General features: G+C 41.1%; 1 protein-coding gene across 2 annotated transcripts; it reads left to right on the top strand.

Moving 5' to 3' along the window:
• Window positions 1-383: 383 nt before the first annotated feature.
• ADRA1B (adrenoceptor alpha 1B) lies at window positions 384-24,067 on the top strand. 2 transcript variants are annotated; one of them, XM_050962716.1, is made up of 3 exons: window positions 384-1,731; window positions 21,579-21,915; window positions 21,976-24,067. In XM_050962716.1, the coding sequence occupies exons 1-3, from the start codon at window positions 759-761 to the stop codon at window positions 22,142-22,144; spliced, it is 1,479 nt and encodes a 492-aa protein (XP_050818673.1). In that variant the 5' UTR covers window positions 384-758; the 3' UTR covers window positions 22,145-24,067. The 2 variants fall into 2 exon arrangements, with proteins under 2 accessions (XP_050818673.1, XP_050818672.1); XM_050962715.1 differs by having other exon boundaries at window positions 21,579-24,067.

Here is a 24,067-nt window from a genome sequence, read left to right on the forward strand (position 1 = left end):
TTCATTTTGATTACAAAATAAACTACAAGATATTTAGTGAGTGAAAGCCCTAGGGTGCTGTATTATTTTGTACTGCAGTTGCTTTTTCTCCATATCCCACTGAGTATATTTTTCTCAGATAATGAAACTATTTTTTTAAGGTTTCCAATCCAGATTTCTATGTGGCAAATGCTTTAATTAAGATTGATATATTCCATTTGTTTAGTTCTGAAGCTTGGATTTGGAAGTTTTAACTTAAACTGCATTGCCCTCTAGTGCTGTTATGTGTCAGGGCTCCAGTGATGTCATTAGAGCAGCCAGTGTAAGCAAAGGCAGCTACTCCATGCAGAGCTGCCTAAATGCTTACAAACGCTTCTTGGAGACGCATGTCATAACAGCTAGGCAGGGGCATCCTTCCAACAAAGCCACAAATGCACAAGAGAGGATAGTAAACCAGCCTTTTGTTTCAGAGACCTCATGATCCAAACAGCTACTCTAAGACTCAGTCCAAGAGTTCCATCTGCTAATTTCTGTTTAAATGAATTGACATGGAAAATTAACCAAGTTGAGCATCCTATTACTTTTTGACAAGCTTCAGAAGATTTCATGCTGTGCAAACTCTGCATGCTGGTGGCTCGTAATCTACAGTGGCAATGAGTTCTCACGCTGAAACTGGGCTTTGCCTTGCAGCAAGTTCTTCGGTGGAGAGATAACTTTCAACAGACCTGAAGCACTTTTGTGCATTGTCCAGGGGATCCAGTTACAACTTGCTATGGAGCATGATTTTTAAGATGAATATCTACCTTGATGATAACTATAATTCATCATTACCTGGATATTTGGACTACTCTGTACTAAGTAATGGGAGTCTCACTGAAAACAACTCTAATCAGTCAGCAAGCAATCTGAATTTACCTGCCTTGGATATCACTAGGGCTATAATTGTGGGGCTTGTCCTAGGTGCCTTCATACTTTTTGCTATAGTAGGTAACATCGTGGTAATTCTCTCTGTAGCTTGCAATAGGCATTTAAGAATCCCTACAAACTACTTCATAATTAATCTCGCAATAGCAGACTTGTTGCTGAGTTTTACTGTCCTTCCGTTTTCTGCTACACTAGAAATTCTTGGTTATTGGGCTTTAGGGAGAATATTCTGTGATATCTGGGCAGCAGTTGATGTGATGTGCTGTACTGCTTCTATCTTAAGCCTGTGTGCAATTTCTATAGATAGATATATAGGGGTGAGTTATTCACTTCAGTATCCGACTTTGGTAACTAGGAGGAAAGCAATTCTTGCCCTCCTAAGTGTCTGGGTCCTCTCCACAGTAATCTCCATTGGACCTCTTCTGGGCTGGAAGGAACCAGCACCCAAGGACGATAAAGTGTGCCGCATCACCGAAGAACCTTTCTATGCCTTGTTTTCTTCTTTGGGGTCATTTTACATTCCTTTGATTGTCATACTGGTGATGTACTGTAGAGTCTACATAGTGGCCAAAAGAACAACTAAAAACCTGGAAGCTGGGGTCATGAAAGAAATGTGTGATTCCAAGGAGCTGACCTTAAGGATTCACTCCCGGAACATTCACGAGGACACTTTCAACAGCAGCAAGAGCAAGGGGCACCACCCCAGAAACTCCATAGCTTTCAAACTTTTTAAATTCTCTCGAGAAAAGAAGGCAGCCAAGACCTTGGGAATTGTAGTTGGCATGTTTATTTTGTGCTGGCTACCTTTCTTCATAGCTCTGCCTCTAGGTAAGATGGGGATCATGGGATGAGGGTCAATCGTTTATTATAGAAATGTTAGATAAAAATCAGCTGAATGGTGTCTAGATGCCATAAAGACAGATGCATTAGAACTGTAGATAGATAGATAGAAAGAAATACATCATAATTTCCTTCTGACACTGTTCTTGCTGAAAGTCGTGGAAAAACTTTGCATTGTCTTGCAGCCTGAAGAAATCAGTTCAGTTGTCAGGTAGACAGACGGTACATGGATAAAACCTTCACATATTTTTTCTTAACACTTTATATTAAGGTTCCATTTATAAGTGTTTTATTTTTAAATGTTTTATGGATATTTTTGTAGCATGTTGAATAGCAAAAGTCATGAATTGAACAGATGCAGGCAGCCCATTCAGATGTCATACAAAGCTTTTTAACATGTTATACTGTCAGCTGTTAATAATACAGACTAGGTTGTAATATTTTTAGTAGAAATGGCCTGATCCACAGCTCTGGATCCAAGCACCTCTGAACTATGGGGCATTCAAAATCTAGATCTGGAGCCATACACTGTGACTTGACTGCATCTCTTCTTTTGGGGACTGATCCAAAGCCAAGGGAAAGTCTCCCATTGATTTCAAAGGGCTTTTGGATCAGGCCCTTGAAGAGGCTGCAGCTGGAACTTTTAGCAATCAATTATTTCATTTTTAAATGCTCTAAAGCTATGTACTTTTAACTGAAAATGTTACCAACGCATCCTACATAACCTTACACAGGGCTGCATTCCTGAAATCCTTTCAACTTTCTCCCTTTTTGTCCTTAATATTATTCACCACCTTGAATCAGCATCACAGCACAACAGCTCACAACCTGTTACCACAGAATTCTTAAAACTTCTCTAAAATCTCTGTCCAAAATCAGCTGTTACGCAAAGCAAATGATCCTACTGGCTAACCATGAAAGAAGGTGGAAAATAGCCTTCTCGGTGTTCTGTGTCTCATATTTACTTAGTCACTGTAAAACAAAATATTTCAAATCCAATCACTGTGGTAAGCTAAAGAATTTGTTTATGCATTTCACCTATGGTCCCCTGACTCCTGCTGAACAAATTGTCTCTAAACTGCCTCAAGATCTAAGGGTCCTGGTTAAAAGTTTTAAGTTTATCATTTTTACTGGATCATACTATGGGTGTGCTATTCTTTGTGCTAGATTCTCAGCTGGTGAAAATCGGGAAGATCTGGCTCGATGTGTCTAAAATTAATCATATATAAGGCTACTGGTGTGACAAACCCACAAGGGCCGGGAAATTCTGAGTTAAGGGCTCCTGAACTCAGTCTCCTTGATGTCAAACATTGTCCTCTGTCAGAGAAAGTTCCACCATACTGGATAATGCTACAGACCATTGGGAAAATACGTATGTCATCCATACAGGGTAGATGCGTTGTGCAAAGCATGTTTACAAAGTACAACATTACAGTCTAGATATAAAGAATCTCCAAACTCAGGCAGTAGAATCCAGTAGTTCAAGACTCTCTGCTAAAGTAAATTAGCTCAGTCCCTTTGTGCTTAGATTGCTGTAGAAACCTTAAAAAAAATCACTGCTACATCGTGGCGTACTTACATGTAAAGGGCCAGATCCTCAACTGGCATAAGTGTAGCCTTTTAAGTTAGTCGCTTCACTTGCTGATTTTCACAAGCTGAGGACCTACCCCAAAATCATAGTAACAAGAAAAGTATAGATATAGTGTCAAAATATGGCTTTTTTTTGACATGTCTTCATTTTGCCTTGAGAAAGGTTAAAAGCCGCTGCAGGCTCCCTGCTCACCCATGGGATGGCTAATGAATTATTCCTTAAGTGAGTGAGGAATTTAAATCAGTTCACCTGTTCTCTCAACCATGAGCCCAAGATGTTGCAAGTGGAGTGACTGATCAAAAAGTCTCAACACTGTTTAGAGACACAGAGATTCAGCAGGGGCTGAGGAGAAGCTATCTGGCTGAAAAGAACTGTCCTGGCACCTGGGCTCTAAGGCCTGACCCCACAAGGTGCTAAGCTTCCACAACTCCCATTGAACAAAATGAGGAGTTGAGAGAACTTGGCACCTCATGGGATTGGGCTTTTTACTGGGATACTGAAAGTGCTGCTACTTAGATCAGTTCTGAGATGTTTTTTGTTGTCAGTATCCATTCCTGTTAGAGGGTATACATACTCATCAGTACATTAGAATAGCAATCCAGTCATCTGTGTCTGCAGCCTTATCTTTCTGCCAGCCCACTCCAGGAGCCCAAATCCTTGTTCAATGCTCTGATCCCCAGAAAAATGTTAGCCAAGCCTATTTAACTGCTGTGTACTTTTCCTCTTATTACTTTTTCAATTGTTGCTAATCACCAGAAACAGAAGATGTATCAGGTCCTAATTCACCTGATCTTCTTCCTTAATTCATTCAAAGATGTCACAATTCTATTTGTTTGACAATACATAGTTGTTCCAAGTTGATGGATGGCCATTTAGATTCACCTCTGCAGTGCTTTGAAAATGCTTAGAAGGTAAAGGTGAAAAGGGCCTGTTATGTCAGCCACATCCCGATCAATACAGGATTGTTATCTATGGTTCATTTTCTGCTGCTGGGTTCAAACTAGTTTTTAAAGCAGCTTCTTATACTTCCCTGCAAGTTTCTCTTTATAGTTCAGCCTACATTTTCCCTTTCCGAAGTCCAACTCGTTATTTCAAGTCATACCTACATGCACACTCCTTTGCAATCATCTGGCTTTCCCCTCCTGATTCATTCAGTGATGACATGTCCTCACAATATGCATGGATGTAAAATAGAGCAATTCTGGATTTGCAGTCATGTGAAACTGATCAGAATCTGACCCAATGCATCTTGAAACACTTTACAACTGTACAGTTATGCCTGAATCCTGGGACACTGAAAAATATTGCCTTGACAAATGATTCTGCTTGTATGTAAATAAACTCTTTTCTTCTCAAAAGTTCCTTTGCTCCTGCTGCTTGTTCCCCAGCTAAAGTTCTAATCCTTTGGTTATGATATTGCAATAATTTCCACAGCTATCTGTTGTGCTGTCCCAAACAAAGGATTATAACATTGGGGCACCAGGGGTGGGAATACGCAGCAGGATCAGATGAATCTTGAGAAACAAATATTTTGTTTAATAAATATGCTCCTTCTAATACGTGAAGAGAAATAATATTTCGCATTTACAGAGTGCTTTTCAACCAGAGACTTCAAAGCACTTTACAAAGGGGGAAAAGTACTCTGGTGATTCTACAAATAGAGAAATTAAGGCATAGAGGTTGTGATTTGTTACACATCATACAACCAGTCACTATGGAACCCTGATTGCTTGATGCCCACACCTAGCTCTAACCACTGGGCCATGCTGCTTCCAGCACTAAGCATAGGATGATGCATGCACCAGAAACGTTTCCAAACAGAATAATGTGCAAAGTTTTTTTTCCCCATGAGGTACCAGCTGTTCTTTCATGTAAATAAAACATACATTGTATCCCTCTTGTGCATGTTTATAAACACTCAGGGCTTGGCTACACTCAAAACTCCAAAGCGCTCCCATGGGAGCGCTTTGAAGTGTGAGTGTAGTCGCAGTGCCAGCGCTGGGAGAGAGCTCTCCCAGCGCTGCAGGTACTCCACCTCCCCGTGGGGATTAGCTTACAGCACTGGGAGCCGCGCTCCCAGCGCTGGGGCACTGTTTACACTAGCGCTTTGCAGCGCTGTATCTTGCAGCGCTCAGGGGGGTGTTTTTTTCACACCCCTGAGTGAGAAAGTTGCAGCGCTGTAAAGCGCCAGTGTAGCCAAGGCCTCAGTTTATATAGCCAGCTATCCTGCTATTCTAAATTATGTGTGATGCAGTATAATAAATAAAATTAAGGCATATATGCTGCCAAGGCAATTGGTAGCTCCACAAACTCAGCAACATAATTTCAAAATGTAAATATCTTGGTTATTTCAAAATAAATCTTTTTTTCACTCAAAAATATTCAAAGGCATCAGGAACATATTAAATACTCACTGTTGAAAAATGTCAAATAAAAATAGACAACTTTTAGCTAGAGTAGTGGGAAAAGAAGTCTGAAACCATTTGTGATCCAGACCCTCTTTTACATAAGGTGGAACCAATTTTGAGCCGTTACATGTATAAAAAGAAATTCATCCAGGGTGAAAAGGCTCCATATGGTACAGCAGGGCTACAAGTTGCAACTCAATGATATTTCTATTACGTGGATTATTAGGCAGAGCTTTCCAAAGAAGTGTAAATGAATTAGGCGTCCAACTCATAATTTGACCAAGATGCGTTTGGCACCCAGCAGCTGCAGGCTCCTTTGAAAAGCCCAGCCGTAAAGCTTATACATGACATAACATACGTTGCAAGGAAAAAAGCCACCGCCAGCACTAAAACTTATTCACACGTAAGACACAAGTCCTGCAACTTGACTTCACTGGGGCTCCAGACAGGTACATTGCAGGCCTAAATAAACTCGGATTCTGCAACCACTGAAATGAGATGCAAAATTCCCATTGACATCAGGGGCCACAGCATGAGAGACCAGATGTGTAAAAGAAAACATTAATAATGTTACTTTCCAAAAAGCCTTTTTTTAGTAGACTTTTTAAATCTGACAATAAAATAAGTAATAATATTAGGGGTCCTACAAGCAACCAACATATAAGTTCAAAGTTACAATGTAAGTTTGTGTTATTTGGGGCCTGATTCTGCATTCCCGGTGCACCAGGAATTGAGGATCAGGTCTCACATCTTTCCATGGAAATCATATTTTATCAGAGATTTTAGCTCTAGTCTGGCTTTGTATGTATAGGCTCCTAAAGCCTTTAGGCCTATTTCTTCCTATAACCCTCTTTATTTTAGCTGTTTAAGATTGGTGCCCTCAAGTTGCCAGTTCAGTGTCCGATAACGTTTCAGCTCTTTAGAAAAGCAGTAAAATAGCAATTTAATCCCTTTAATAGCAAATTAAAGCCCTTTAGATTAGCAATTTAATCAGTTTCAGCCCAGACCTTTGGAACAAAGTTCAATAGCTCAAACTGTAGGACAAAACAGTTCAGTCTATTCTCTGACCAATGCACATGAGGCCAAAGATCGTGATGGGCAGTTACTGCAGAGGCCCAGCACACATTGCCATGTATGGAGTACTTACCCTTCTCAAAATGATTCATTGCAGCATTAGGCCTACGCACCACTCAAGTTCCACTTAAGCCCTATTCAGACCCTTCTGCTCCATGGTGAATTTCATCCAAAATACCCAAAGCAATTAGTTATTTTGCCTGTGATGTTTTCTTTTCAAAGCAAAACTGTTTGTCAAAACACCTGAGATTGTATGAACATCCAGGAATTGGATGCTTCTTTTATTTACTAACTTTTATTTGGGGCTTTAGGTGGCAAACAGGCAAATGTTAAAACACAGCATCACACTGAAGTAAATATGCAAGTAAAATACAAAACCAGTTTGAATTCAAAGAAAAGTCACCTAAAGATAAACATCAGCACTAAACCCTACAAGTTCTAAACAGACATCACAGGACAAGAGAGGCCTGATTTCTGGTGAGACCAACTGACCTCAGTAAAAATGATAATGAGTCTAAGAAGGGAGGTAATATGGATATCTTCTTATTTTCTAGGTCAATATATTTCTCTGTTGTTGGGAAGGCTCATACTCTATGGAGCCAGAAAATTCAATGAAGAAATGTGGGGATTTAGCCATTGGGCAGCTATTAAACTTGAACAGAGGAAGGAATTGATTTTTCTAGTGGGGAACATTGCTCTCAACACTCAGCAGAGCAATGGACATATGTCCTGATCCTGCAGATGTTGTGAACGCGTGTAACTTTACTCACATCCTATTGCCTTCAGTGGGATTATTCATGTGAGTAAATTTATACACATGCCCAAGTGCCTACAGGATCAGTGCCATAGTAGCTGTATGGGATAGGTGCTTTTTAATGCAAAAATGGACAGGTCTATTAAATGAAGGTCAGGGGCAAGAGTACAGGGTTTAGTGGCATCTGAACAAACGGCCTGATCCAAAAACCATTGAATGCTATGGGAATATTTTGTTATTTCAATGGCTTTTGGACCGAGGCCTAAAAACCTGTGCACTAACCTGCTTAATTGAAAAGCCATGATCATCAAGATGTGAATATCAGAGTTTAGAATGGAAGCCAAGATAGCCTCTCTATAGCTCTCCTGTTAGGTCCCCCAGCCAGAAGGTTATACTTTACCAAAGATATCCAAGAAAGAATGGTTAGGCCATACATCAAGAATAAAAAGTTTTTAAAAACTGTTTATAAAGCAAGCCCAGTACTTGAAAATGCAAAAGTGTAATAAATGAAATGTCTGCAGACTTAGATTAGCTTTTCCCTAATCAACTAATCCTTTGCAAAACAAGTGCAAGCCCTGGCCATATCCTATCCAGTTAGCCAGCTGCAAAACTGTTTTATTCTGGCCAAAAATAATAAGATCAGACTCCCGTCCCCATTTAACTCCCAATGGCTTCAATGAAAGGTTAGGCCCTAAGAACACTATATTAGAATATAAAAATACCACAAATGAAAGTCTTGATAACAGGAGAGGAAGACAACTTAAACATAAAGACCCAGATTCCCAGCTGGTATATATTGTTATGGCTCCATTGGCTTCAGTGCAGGCACACTGATTTACCCCAGCTGAGGATCTGGCCGACAGATTTCTATTTTCATTAAAGTTATTGCTTGAATTTCCCTCTATGCATTTTTTAAGGACTGTTTTGATAGCATGTAAATAAAAGGGAGAATGAACTTGAAAGAATTTGTGCTATCCAAGAAATGTCCTGTATTTCTGCTGATAGTTACAATATTACAGATGGGGCACAAAGAATTCCAAGTGGTATTTTATTTAAGATATTGGCTTCCTCTTTCTTTCTTTCTTTCTTTTGCCCCAGAAGAGAAGGCTTCCATTGTCCTTCCTATTACGAAATCATTCTTAGTACCTATTTTCAAATGTGCTATTGTACCATCACCTTGATCACCTTGATCAATCGGTCCTTCAGCCCTCGTATAGATTGCGCCAATCTTAAATTCAGCTATCAAGTCTTTTATTATAACAATAATGCTTTGTAGTTTGACAGTATCTTTCATCTGAAGATCTACATACGTGGGCTGAATTGCAGGGTGGGGCCTCAGAGATGGCCCCAATCCCTTGATGGCATCATGGAATGTGCCAGCCAATGATTCTCTATCATGTTATGAGGGTTATTATTGGTCATTCCCAGTGCCTCTATTACATTCCAGGGCTGAGGGGGTGAGTGGCAGCTGACTGACCATTAAAGATGTAAATGGGTGGGAGTAGAATCTTATCTATTCCATTCTGTCAATGCCTGCAGCATATGGGACATATGAGGACCATGTCAGCCACCAATGAAAAGTGACGAAAGGGCTCTGCTCTGGGCACTGTTAAACAACACGATGGTAAAAAGGCCTGAACTCTGTCTATGCTATAGCGTCCTCCAGTGAAGTTTTGGCCAGCATGTAGACAAGTCTCTAGAATTGGAGCCTTGTATAGTGCAGAATGAAATCATACTGTGTTTGTAAGAGTGAGTTGTTCACTTGGAATTTGACACACCATTAATCACAGATAGATGATGTGGATGATAAGAGAAGGCATCTGAAAGTGTGGATTTTAATTAGGCTAAGAGGACAAAAAACAAAGCTACTCCAGGCTGCCAGAAGGCAGGGTCTACCCTTGCCAGAGCTTTTTGTCCTGTTTACCAAGGTATTAGTACAGAGAAGTGCTCTTTCAGAGTCTGATTCTGCATTCCCTGCACACCCTGTACTCCCACAGAATTCCCTGTGGAGTTTGTGTGCGTAAAGAATACAGATCAGGCTCCATGTGTGTAAATGCTATTGGCTATTTAATGATGTTGATAATATTTATAGGTTTGCACAGGTTGCATTTCCAAATTATAACAGGATGGGAGCATGAGTATGCATCATTCATAAACCACTGAGACAGATAACAGAACCTCTGTCTGTGACTTCAATTACCAAATGTTTGTAAACTAGGGATTTTTTCTGTTTTATATAAGTTTAGAGGAATGTAAACAAATATTGAATGTTGGAGGCAAAAAAATCAGAAGCTTCAGGAATCCAATTAACGTTAAAAACTTGGCATGCTGATTTGGCCAAGTACACTGTAACAAGGACCACAGCAAACTAGCAAAGTTCAGCGTGTCTTCCTGTTTTTCATATATTCAGCACTCGCAATAGTTCTGGTAATAGCTAGTTTCCATGCTTCTCACTTATCCAATAAGAATCTAATTACCACATGCATGTAGTGTCTGCCCTTTACCCTTAGGCAAACACAATCTTAGTTAACTTTTTATTGCTATTTAGCTTAACATTGCCTTTTACAGATAGGAAGCAATGACTTTCAACCCCATAAAAGCCAAGTTTTTCTCACTGCTAGCTAAAGGGTGAGGGATAAGTTCCTATTTTGTGGGTGCTGTTTCAGAAACTCCTAGGTAGCATTTAAGCCTCTTTCTCTTCCCCAGTGCCTTGTGGCAGGGCTGACTAAACTTGATGTAGAGTTCTTGTCTCTCTTCAGCGGTTACGAGACTTGCTGCTGTCACTGATAAGCAGGTTTAGGACCTAGACCTGGGGTGGGGATAGTCTTGCAATAAAGGACAAGGAAAAAAATTTTTTTAGGGGAGAAGGATAGCTTAGTGGTATGAGCATCGGCCTATTAAATCCAATGTTATAAGTTCAATCCTTGAGTGGGCCATTTAGGGATCTGGGGCAAAAATCTTTCTGGGGATCAGTTCTGTTTTGAGCAGGAGGTTGGACTAGGTCTCCTGAGGTCCCTTCCAACTCTAATATTCTATTCTAACTAACTACAGTAATGAAAACTTGGCTTTTAGTTCATCCTTATTAAGGGAGGCAGCGTGAGATAGTGAACAGAGCAGAAGATTGGAAAAGCGGCGACTGGAGTTCTAGTCTGGGCTTCGAGAATGACAAACTGTGTGGCACTGGACAAATCTCTCTTCTAGAACACATGTGAAACACTTAGAACCATTTTCTATCAGAGAATGCATTGCCCTCAAAATTGAAATGCTTCATGAACTTGTGGCAATTTCACTAAGGAGCAAACCAGGAAAAAAAGTTCAGACAATGTCAAAACATCCCATTTTGGCATTGTCGGAACAAACATTTCTATTCTGGGGGGTTTTGAAGCTACTTTTTATTTCAATTTTTTTTAATGTTGTACAATATCATACATTTTGATTGATCTGAAATGATTTTTTTTTAATTTTCTTCCATGGAAAATTTCAGAAGGTTCAGATGTCTTTCCAATTTGGAAGGAAGCCAGATTTCAAAATCTTAAAATCCTTCATGAAGTGGAATTTCCGTCTTCTGCTCACCAATACACTCACCTCTCTGCAACTAGTAATTCTATTTCCTACATCTGCCCCTACAACACCACTAGGAAGTTTAAAAATTTAGGATTAGATTCTACCACCCACTCAGAATCAGTAGGAACTAGCCCCCCTGCTAGTCCTAGCCTGTGACTAGATGATCATAATGGTCCCTTCTGACCTTTAAGTCTATGAGTCTATAAATGAGTTCCTATAATGACAACAGATAGATTTTCCTCTAAGTGGACCCCAGTGTATATGAAACCTAATGTATAAGATTTTTTTAATATGGTCCCTTTATCACTAATAGCTAGAAAAGGTGACACTTGAGAACCCACATCCACCAAAACTTTGTTACTGTGTGATCATACATCTGCCAAAATAGCAAAATGATTAATCCCCAGTACTTCATCAGTCTGGCTAGAGCAGGTGTTTCTACTGTAATAGTTAGTAATTAACCTATGTGTTTAAGACCACTTCAACGTGTAATTAAAGATGGGTGATAGGCTAATGGAAAATCATAAACTGTGAAGAGAAAAGGGTGATTAGAAAATAGAAAACTAGGAGGATGGAGAGAAAAACTAGATAGGAGGGAAGAAGAAGAGAGAAGGAATAAATGATAAAAATGAAGAGAAGAAAGGAATAAGAGAAGAAAAGTGACAGAAAGCAGAAAATAGGAAGATAGAAAAAGAAACACCAGGGGAGGTATAGAGAAGGAAGAAAGGAAAAGAGGAGAATGCCAGTAATTTGGGATAAAAATGGTTTACAGTTTCCCATGGGCTGGGCACAAATGAGAAATATATAAGCACTCCCAGCAAATCTATATTCCGAGAAAACTCACGCATGAAGATTGTCAACCCACTTACATTAAAACAAGGTGTAAATCAGTTGATACATATCCAGAGGCTGCCTGGCTCTCAAGCCCACACAGCAGAAACAAAATATATTCCCTGCACACAGGACCGATGGAAGGAAATTTATCCACACAATTGAGGTCCATGATGTCATAAATGATGGACAGTTTGATTTAAATGGTGTTCACAATTTATTTCCTTTTGTGTGAATGGAAATGGCATAATTAACTGCCTGGCATAAGCCGACTTCAACAGCATTTCCTTCGCAGACACATCGTATATTTTAGGTGTTTAAACTGCTGCCAATCACTGCAGCATTTGAGCACCTTAGCCAATACAAAATCAATAACAATAGCAAAGCCCCTATTGAGCTTTACGGAGTCTCTGGCGTGTGCCCTCCTTTTCAGGGTAAACACTCTGTTTGCGGTAGGGTTTTTTGGTTTAGTTTGGCTACTCTAACTATTTATGCTCAGTTCTTTCCTACAATAATGAGAACAGGACCCTCTCTGATGTACTGTATCCATTAGAATACATTTATCCTTTGTACTTAAATTAAGAGTCTTAACGTTGCCATCTTGCTGTCACACATTACAGGAATATAGTTACTGGTGGACTGAGGTAACAGAAAACTTTTCAGCAAATATTTATACCATATTAGGCTGCTGAGAATGGATCTAGATCTTGGAGAAGAAATGCTCTTCCTAGAAATCTGCTAGTTAAGGTGTCAGCGGATCCACAAATAACTTTGTTTTTCTAGCTGTGATTATCCATACTCTGGAAATACTCCAATCTAGCTTTTAATGAATGACACAGAGTATGGCAGTGGTGGTTATTGTTATATATCTGGCTTTTCCTGTAACAGACCAGACTTCGGATACGCCTGAATGGCTTACAGCAAAGCCTCAACAGCCAATTATTTTAAAGGTGATCTGTGTTGTTTTCCCAGATACAGAGTATTTTTAATGTTAATAAGTTTTACTTTAGATTAAAGGAAAACAAAAAAGCAAGAGAGAACATGAGAGATTACGGTGTTTGTGGCGTCTCTGTAGCAGGCTACATCTGAACTGTCCTCAAATGTGAAGTTTGGTTATGTGTGTTAGGATTTAGGGCCTGATCCAAAGCCCACTGAAGTCCAAATCTCATTCAAAGGCTCCCACTGAATCAATGTGCAATAGATTAGGCCCCTAGAGTAGGACTTGAGCCCCGATGTTTCAGAATGCTCAGATTTGGAGGGTCACTGTAGAGATGGGACTGGCCACAAAGTTCTGACTTACATCCAAGCTTTCCCAGTGTTGGAGGGTATTTGCCCCCATGATTTCAGCTCCAGTCCATCGCTAGCTATTTCATAGCAGTTCCGTGGGGAAAGGCTGTGTATGCTGAATTATTTTCTATGCTTTGTTTTTCCATCTGGGAAAAAAAGAAGAATATAATCAGGTAAGAAAATAAGAGCAAAAAAGAGAAAGGCGTATGTTTTGTATTGCACAGCTCTGGGTCCAGTCCTGCAGTCCTTACTCAGGCAAAATCCCAGATGTTAACAGGAGCCGTGAGGTGTACAAACTGCAAGATTGGGCCCATTTTCAGGAACTGGGCCCTGGATGCTATAAAAATAGTAGAACATAACAAAGTTATTTAGAGCATGATCCTATGAAGTGCTCAGTACCTCTCAGTGTTTTCCAGGATCAGGTCCTTGATGAGGAACAGTCACTCTAGAGCTAGTGATAGGATCGTTTCAATTACCCAATGCTATGCTGGTCTGATATGCTTCAAAATGTGTAATGACAGGCTAATCCCGTAGATTGTTTCCCACAGCCTTCGCCAATTTCACTGAGGGTGACTTACATAGTTTGACTGTAATAAACAGTTCATTAAAAACTGCTTGAAACACTAATGACATTCTAATTGAAATTAACTTTCACTAGAGAAAATACCTTTTAATTCCTAATTATGTTATTCACTTTTGTTCAGTCTCCTTCCAACCTGAATATCTCTGTCATGTCTGGTGTGTACAGTTGGTAATGATTAGGGATTTTTTTTTTTCCAAAATGCCATCAAAAACTACTAGACTGATTGAGTTCCTGGTGTATTTCCTGTTCTGCATTATTACTGGATAAGGGGATTTGCAAAATAGCTAGAAGGGGAAGGTGTCACGGCTGCAGATAGAGGTAAATCATATGCAGTGCTATATTTAGTGACTCACGATATAAACCATCATAAATAAAATAAATATAAATAAATAAAATAAAAATGAAAAGAGAAGAAAAAATACATTCCCTGGCTGGGAAGTTATTAAACATGAAGTGCCAGGAAACAGTTAGTTTAGAGTGGGGGCGTTATTCTGGCTTTCCCATCAGGAATAAATCACTGACGAGATAATTATAAGCGACATTTTTTCAGCTATTCTGAAAGGCAATCTAAATCAGGACTGGGAAATATTTAATCTGTTTATCAGACTGTGATGGGAAAATAGCTAGAGATTAGAGTAGGAAATATTAGTTTGTTGTTTGGAGACTGTGCCTGGTAGGATTAGTTTTATTGTTTTATCAAGGTACCAAAATAGCCCCCAGTGGTTTCCTCCTGGCAGGTTAATTACAAGGTAAGGCATGGATGCACGATGAAATAAAATGCATTGTTAGTACCAAGGAAGGGGCGGGGGGAAATGGTGATGTTAAAAATATACAAGCTAATCAAAATATATTTTCCCTATCTTTACTGTAGGATAAGTGTCAAAGGAGCTCTGTGCAACAGTGGCCAAATTGTGCCCAGGTCTGCACGATTAGAATGAGGTGGTTCTTACAGAGGCCCCTATCAAACTAAAATTCCTAATAACAAAGGGTCTTCTCTCTTTGTGGGAAATCCTTATTGCTGTCTTTGGAGGTCCCGCACGCAGAAGGGGGAGAGGATATGAAACCTGAGACACTTTCTAAAGTCCTGAAGGGAACATAAAGTGCACAGGGCGCTATTTGCCTACTCAAAGGCCGCAAGAGTAACTGCCTTTGAAATGAAAAAAACCCAGCATCCACCCCCGCACATGAGGCAAGCCCACCACAACCCCAACCCCAACCACAAGGCAACTCCACAACCCCCCCCTTCAAAGGCCACTTATAGTATCTGAAGAGATAACACATGGAGATAAGATTGATAACATCCCCGTCTCCTCGCTCTCGCGACTCAATCCCCCTCTCTCGCACATGTGCAATGAACTTGCGTGTTTATGGGCAGACAGCTGCTGTATTTTCAACTGTTTTGATTTGTTATCACTTTAACTGCGGAAATGGGAACACGGCAACATCTTTTGTTGGACACAGAAACTTTTAACTTTAGATATCCCAGTGTATTGTGATAATAATGCCAATCTTTAAACCCACATAAAAAAAACCCTTCAGATTAAATTATTTTTCTGGCAACTGGCAAATCCATTTAAAAACCAGCAAGGCCGGTCAGCTACCAGTCAGGTGGTAACCCCACAGGCTGCCCGAGCTATAGGCAGATGCCTAGGCAGCAGCTGCGGAAAATAAGGCTTGTTGGGCTGGCTGAGCTCCAAGGAACAGGAAGCCACAGGCAGGCTCCCGGGGAAGCACTCCCCACCCCCAGAATGGGTAACATCTAGCTCGGGGCTGCTTGAGCTCTGCAGGGCTTTGGCCACAAGTGAAGTGATCCGTCCAGGTCCATGCTGGCAGCCACCCTGCACCTGTCTCCTGCTGCCCCCAGGCAGTCTTTGGGCCCACTTTCCCTACCACTATGTCTGGGCTCTGGAGGCACTGCCGCGATGCAGGCTATGAGCCCGACAACAGGGCACACAGACGAGAAGGTGTGAGTCTGGGGGGGCTGGGTAAATGGTGTGGGCTGGGATGTGCTGGGGGGTGCAGCCAGGAGATGCAGTGTGTAGGGGCCAGGCAGGGGACTGGCAGTTTGGGGCCAGGCCAGCGATGTGGGGGCTGAGGTACGGAGACTCCTATTGTGTCCAGTGAGAAGGAACCTGCTGCCTCTTTGTGAGAGGGATTGTTGTCCCCAGCCTGGGTTGCTTTGTACAGAGTAGGGGTCTGCGATACCCATTACCTATGGGCTGGGAGCACTGGTGCCAGAACTGGGGGGGGGGGCTAGGGCAATGGCCCCCCACTTTTAAAAGCGGGAGGGCCATAGCCCCTTACTTTTTAACAAAATAAACATAAGCACAGAATTCATGTCCCCCACAGATTTTTTTATCCCCCGCAGAATAGATTATCCTGGGGAGATGCTGCAATCACACCTTTTGCCCACCAGGACCTACTGTGGCACCAGAAGAGACAGCAGGTGGCTCATCACCAGAGCAGCCAGCGGTGGAGAGGGAGGGGGCACTTTGGCCTTGGCCTCCCCACTTCTACAACATTGACTGGGAGCTGTTCTGGTCAGTGCCTGACTGTCAAACTGCTCTCATCCCATGGGATCTGTCACTGGGGACCAGCAGCTTCTGCCTCTCCATGCCATTTTCTGCCCTGTCAGCCTCCAAGGTGACTACCCAAGGTTTGAAGATGGAGATAACAGCTGTGGGGGAGGCACTGGGTACCTGCCACCAATTTTTTACAGAGGCAGGAGGGGACAGCAGACTAAAGATTTGCCTAAGGCAATGGATTGTCCTGAGAAGCTTCTTTGTGTAGTGAATTCAGTCTTTCTAACACCAATCCTCACTTAAATAACGGATATATTTACTGAGGGCCAGATTTTTAGTGGGCCTTCATTACTGCAACTGTAAAACTTGCTGGATTGCAGAAATATATATATATATTATCGGTGGTTCTGTGTTGGGAACATAGGAGATGGACACACCCTAGATCATTGTATGTGTCCCCATAGGAGCTGGACACAGTCCCTAGGCTCCCAACAGAGGACTAAACAGAAACTGATACTACATTTTATCTTAGGCAACAGTAAGAGAAGAAACTATGTTCAGTCTTTACAAGTTCAGCAGTAAATTAACCAAATACCTCAATCCGATTAGTGAGTGTCTGAGGGTTAGATTGCATCTATTGTTACAGTCATGCTTTGGGGCTGCTATGGAGCTCTCTACTCCACTGAGACTTTAGGGAAGGATTATCCTTCCCACAGCTGCCAGGAGTGCAGCAGAAATGTACAGAGTGCACCTAACTTTAGGACGGTGCAGCCTGCTCTGCCTGGCAGGGTTCCTCCTCCATCTCTGCCCTCCTTGGGATTAGATTCACCGCTGAGGACACACAAAAGTAGCAGTCAGTGCTCCTTTTTGCTCAGGGACTAAGGCTGTTACTGGCCCTTGCGTGGGACATGTAGGAACTTATTGGCACTCTCATTACCCTGTGTACCTGCATAACGGTCAGGGACAATATGACCCTAAATAAAGAAAATAAAGCATTAAAATATGGCAGGTTTAACCTGGTTTAGCTGATAGCAAGCTCACAGTTTCTGGGCCAAAGGATATGGTTTCAGATCCCAAACAAGGTCTTGGGTTCATAATCCAAACGGACTAGAGATAGAGCAGGATTCCATGGTAGAGGCATCATCATTCAGATGACCATTGAGTTTTTGTCAATATTCCCTCTGTCAGATAGCATGTGGGTTTTTGCTGAGCTCACAATAACTGCTGTATTTGTCTATGACCTCTGCACTGCCAGCTGTAAGCATGACTCAGCAAAGTGCTCAACCTTCATTAATTTCAGGTGTCCTCAACTCTGCTTTGTGAGATTAGGACCTATCTGAGTCATTATTACAAAATCTCATTGGTTACCTAGTATTATTACAAAATCTCATTGGTTACCCAATGATAAGACAATGGTTTTGGAATTTATGAGAGGTGGGGTTCTAATCCTGGCTCAGCAAGTCAGTTTGTCTCTCCACGACTCAGTTTTCCCATTGGTAAAATGTGGATGATGATGCTTTGTAAAAGCAGTTTGAGTTGACCTACAGATGCAAAGTGCTGTGTAAAAGCAAAATAGTTATGTTTCTATTCAGGAATTTGTTAATTCTCCTTTAGCATGATAATATCTCTGTTTGCCAGTTCATCTTCAGAATAATTATCCTAACATCTAATGTGTTCCTAAAACTATGCAGTAATCCTGCATTACATACTAAATGAAATTCTCTAGCCTCCAGGGCTGTTTTTACATATTTGTAAGGCTTGCGTTGTTCAGATAAGAAGTCACTGTTTTTATACAACTGCCAAAAAAAGAGCTATTACCATACAGTTCTATAATTTAACAGCTCAAAGGATAGCCACTTGTCAAATTAGTATCTTTTTGTTCAGAAAAGCATAATTTTGGATACTATGGTGTGAGTAATGAATTCTAGGTATTGTGTGCTATCTCCACGGGTCTAAGTCTTATAGTCACAACTGTTTTTATTCATTTTTGCAGCAGCTGTGGGAAATAAAATAAATAAATTTGGAAAAATAATAATTTTATAACCAATGTTTTAAATATCTATCTTTAATCTTGTTCCCATACTACTCAGAAAAAGCGAGAGAGAAATAGGCAAAACTCTCCTTCAAATGTTGCTAGACGTGGATCATTTTTTAAGTCCAAACCTCCACTTTCCAAATTGATATGTCTTCAGATCTTTGCTGCTAAGCACTCGATTATGGATGGACTGCAGTACTGGAGTTGCTTTGTAGTTTTTTTTTTGTTTTTTTTTAATTATCTGCCACAGTGCAGTGAAATTTCAAGAATAAGAACTGAACACATGCTACCTCACTCAGCCTGGGATGTTAGGAAGTAATTCTCTTCACCCTTGTGAAGTTGTCCTCTCACATATGACAACTCAAACTGACTGACTGGAGATTGTCATCAGTAAAAATCTGAAAACTTGATTATCCTGAGAGTGTGTGAGAGAGACATGCCTGTTATCTTCTTTCCTTAACTGTATATTGTACACATTTCCACTAGCTCTTTCAAATATTACCCACTTTTCCAGGACATGGCTTTTGTTTTTACCTTTTCCACTGCTTTGTTTGAGACTTTGATCTTTGTGTGTCAGTGTGTTGTATTGTATTCTGTTTATATGCAAGACAGCACATACAGACGCATCCCATTTATCTTTCCCCATACGTATAGCCACTTATTTCTTCTGTGGAACTCCTCTTGCTTTACTTACCCAAAGGCAAAGTCTTTCCAGCAACCTTTCCTTCTTCTTTAACTATTATTTATTATTTATGGGAAAAGACACTGTCAAATGGATTATGTCCAAATTATATATATATATATAATATTGGAAACATTTAGAATCTAGAAGAAGTTCCTCCACCAGATTTTAATGTTTTCAGTCAATATATTCCAGTGTCCTGGGGGGAAAGAGCCAATGTTTATGTAGGACCTGCACAAGAATAATATGTGCTCCTCAACTCCTTCATTGGTCCTACTGGTTTTTAATATCTTGAGTTCATCTACACTTTATGGTGGTTCTGGAAAACAAAATAGAGACACTTTAAAGGATAAGCCCCAGACTAGTTCTTCCATAAAATCAGTTTTCATATTTGTGTAGTACAATCACAAAACTTTTTTCTTCAAATCCAAAGGAAAATATTTGTAATTATTGTTTAGAAAATGAATCCTGAAAGAGTTTCCGACTGAGTGTACGGGAGGACTTGGCATATCTTGCCTATATTTGCTCAAGTCGTCAGCTTGGATCAAGTTTCACTAAGATAGTATAAGGATTTCATACCCTTTTCATGGTTTATTCCCTAGAACCACATGAATGTTTGTTGAATCTTTCATTAAAAAGTACTTAAAGCTAAGCAGACAGTCAATGTGTTTGCAGTCTTTTGGGTACTTCTCACTGTTTCTCCAGTGTTAGACTCTGTGCTGCATTCATCACTTCCTGCAGTACCAAATCAGGGCCGAGTCTTGGAAGCTCCAGCAGATGGGAGGGAGAGGCCTGCAGAATATTAGGGGCAATACAATGGTTAGAGACTGGTTTGTGCACTGAAATGCAGTCCACTGCAGAAGGCATGAACAAAGAACTATGCGCCTTTTAAATTCCACTTAAACCCTCAGAGCTAGGGGAAGTAATGTGCTATTAATACTGACAAACTGAAGATTACTTCCTGCCTCTGCCCAAAGCAAGACGTGGTGACTCCCAGGAAGTAATCTCCAGTTTGTCACTATTAATAGTACATTACTTCCCCTTCTGCACCAGCTCAGCCATGCTGGTTGGTGCATGGAGGAAAGCAGGCTGAAGCATGAGCTGCATTGCATGTGCTTATCTCTCCCTAGCTTCATGGGAGTTAAGCTTGCTCAGCCCTTTGTAGTTACTATCAAGCCTACCATGCTGACTGGAAAAGCAGCAGCTATGCTTATCTGAATGACATAGCTGTTCCCCTACTAAATAGCACATACCTGTGTCCATTAAACAGGGTTTTGCATAGCTTTGAGGTCTAGACCACAGCCTTTGCATTGCTGGGATAGATGGGGAAATATGCCTACAATCGCATCCCTCTCGCCACAGGAAGGCAGTCTGATAGCTATTGCTGACTTGGGTCCTTTCATGGCTCAGATCATCTGAAACTGCTCCAGTGTAAAAGGATTCTGTTCTCAGAGCCTTGACATGTGAGTTCAGATGCATTTCTCCATTTTTAAAAGGCCTAGAATCTATTTACCATTCCTGAAATTAGGCTCCCATATTGAATCCACCTGCTCAGCTTGCTCCAGCTAGAAATGTATGAAAGGGGCCCATAATTTTAACTCAGAGCCTTCAGGCATTCTTTCAGAATGTTCCATTTTGCTAAATTTCATTGTATTGAATTAATATGTTAAATACATTAAATGCTTTGCTAATATTAGTTTTCTATGTAACAACTGCAATAGTTGATTCAAGGAAATTATGTGATAGTGAATGGAAGGGGAAATATTCATGAGATAATCCCTCTGCCTGTGCTATAAAAATGTTGAGAAGCCCTGGGCTATGCAGACCTGTATGACCTTTAGCTGATTTCAGGCATAAATAGATTTTGTATCTTTTGAATATTATTTCCTATTGGTGACTTACATAACCTAGATAGGACAAGCGAGAACAAGGGCCCAAATTTAGGGCTGCCATAGCAAGTTTGTGGAAATGGCAAGTTATGTCTGAGCACAAATACGCACCAGGATGAGAGGCACAAAAGGACCTTGTGACTATAAACAGATCTGTCCCTGCTGAAGGTGACCAACAAATGGCTCTCTGCAGTAGGAACTTTTGCTTTGTATTTTTTACAGCACCAACAACAATGGAGCCCTGATCCCCTGGTGCTACTGTAATACAAATAAATAAATAAATATAGAGAGGTTGTGTAGGGGCGGGGATTTAAATTGAACTTGTGCACCTTTTTGTAGCTGCATGATGAAAAAAGAAAATCAGGCTTCTTTATCCAAAAGAGGTTTTGTTTGTTTGTTTGTTTGTTTGTTTGTTTTGGGAGGGCGAGTTGTAACTTAGAAATATCAACAATGTCAAGTTGACTTTAACTGAAGTGGCAAGGGTTATATAACTTTTTAACAAAGGCATCCTCACAGGAACGTCCATGAACATCATGGGTTCACCTTATTCTCTTTATTAAAGGCAGTCAGGATCAGTTCTCTCAGATGCTTTCTCTGCTTGTTTTTCCCTGATAGGGTCTATGTTTCCTGCTTTGAAGCCACCTGAAGTCATCTTCAAGATAATTTTTTGGCTTGGCTACTTCAACAGCTGCTTGAACCCAATCATCTACCCCTGCTCAAGCAAAGAGTTCAAGAGGGCTTTTATACGGATCCTGAAGTGCCAGTGCCACCGACGGAGGCGACTGCGTTGGTGGGCCTACAACTACAGGAACTGGAACCAAGGCTCCTTCGAACGCTCCCGCAAAGACTCGTTGGAAGACAGTAGGAGCTTCCTAAGCGGCAGCCAGACATTATCCTCAGCCACCCCGAGCCCCAGCTACCTGGGCAAAGTCACTCACCCTCACATGGAAATGTACACATTCCAGGAGTGGAAGAGCTCCAGCTCCTTCCTGAGCCCCCTACAGGAAGGCAGCAGGCGAAAAGACTCATGCAACCTCTTCACCTTCAAGCTCCCAACAGAGCACAATGGACATATCACTGCTGGCAGCCAAGCCTCAAGCAATGGAGGCTGCAAGACCATCTGTGACACACTGAACAACACAGCTGATTGCAGAATGGCTGTTGAAATGAGCGAATTCTAAACAATGTTCCCTGGATGCAGGAGGGCCTGGATTCTGGGCTCATCTGCACACATTAAGTTGGTTAGTGTTTAACCCAGGTGAAGACATGAATCTGCACCCAATCTAGTCATGCTTGACATGGTGCCGGGAGGGAGTTCATCCAGGATGGCAGTAGCAGGCAGCCCAATGTCAGAATATTGGCATAGTCCCACCACTGCCGGGAGATCAGTGTTCCAAGCTGATTGCCAGAGATGCTGCAGAAATTTGTGCACAATGCAGGGAAGAGCCCTATAAAGACAATGATGTGCACTCAGCCAAATATTCAACTCTGATGGAAAGGCTGTGGAGCAGCCAAACACACATAGCTATAGAAAGTATATATAAGGAGAGAGAGGGAGAGAGAGAGAGAGTGTGTATCTTCAAGAGGAAGTGTGGTTTTATTTGTACCTCTTCAGGATAGCACCAGCTGCTTCTGGTTTTGCCAGTAAAAACCTTACCTGTTGGTGTACTTCACTGAACGCTAGCACTTTAGAAACCACAAACAATGTCAAAGATTAAAGTAACTTCACATGTATACATCACTTTTTATTAATATCCAATTGGCATTCCAGCAGAGCCTCCTTGCCCACTCTCTCATTCGTGCATGTGCGTGCAGACAGGGTGGGATCTCCCACTGATATCCTTTGGGGCAGCACTATGATTTGGCAATGAGTTAAAAATGGAAGTGAACCAACTTGGTGAAACTCCTCTATTTTTTACCATGTTATTTTTTTGAAAGCTTTAAAACATCAGCAATGGTCAGGGCTCAGTATTCGTGTGCCAGCACATTAGTGATTGTCCTATAAGCGTACAGGCAACCAAAGGGTCTGGTTTCCAAGGCAAAACCCATAAATCACTCCAGATCCTTCATAAACAGCATTGCAGACATAGCACAAAAGAGCACTGACCGCTGGAAGCCCATAACCCAGCCTGAGAGCAAATATGCTGGATTTCAGTAAAACTCACTTGGTGCTTCTGGCAGTGTTTGGAGGTGACATTGCATTTCTAGTGACTTTTGCTTTGTCTCTGAAATCAGAAGTAGAAAAATCAAAAGGATGCAGTTATACAAGAGTCCCACTTTGCTTTGCACCCTTCAGCTAAACAACATGGTAATAACTGGGGGATCTCTGAGGACATCTTCTAATATGTTTTAACCCATGTTTGGAAGTTGTTTTCATCTCTTTCAACTAAGTGTGAATCATGAAACTAACAACTGTGAATTTTTACATAAAGTGGTACAAACCATGGCAATTGGTCTTTACTCCTTCCTCTGACCCGAGGCTTCCCTTATTAGGAATTTTAGCAGTGTTTTTGTGAATACTGAAACAGAGGCTGAACCATAAACAGATGTGCGGAAAACACTTAACAGATGTTTTTACAATGTTGGCTCCCATGAGAGCATTTCCCTTGGTTTCATTGCATATGTATATTCCTTCATTAGGCTGATGAAGATGGATGTGATCTTGGTTGGGCCAAATATCCTCCAGCTCAGTGAGCAAAGATAGGGAAGTTTTGTGTCTAGGTCACCACATGCTCATATACTACAATGATGAGAGCCATATAAGTACATATACAGACTTAATGTACGGCACCTTGGGTCTGATCCTGATCCCCTTGAAGTTATTGGCAAATCTCCTGTTGTGTTTAAATGGCCCAATCCTGCTCCTAGTGAGCTGCAATTTCCTCTTAAAGGGACACTGCTTATTAAAATAGAAAGGATTTTAAAAATCTTTCCACTCTTTTTGACGCTCATTTATTTTTTGTACTCTACTTCGCTCAGAAAAGGAAACTAGACTGGACAATTTTGCGTTCCACTTGTGCTGCACTAGAATATTCCTGTTCTCTCTGAGTTTCCCATAGTGCAGATGGCTGTGTGGGGTTCTTTTGTGTAAGTTTTCATTTTAA

This window comes from Gopherus flavomarginatus, chromosome 7, assembly GCF_025201925.1.
Source record: "Gopherus flavomarginatus isolate rGopFla2 chromosome 7, rGopFla2.mat.asm, whole genome shotgun sequence".
Classification (NCBI taxonomy): Eukaryota; Metazoa; Chordata; order Testudines; family Testudinidae; genus Gopherus; species Gopherus flavomarginatus.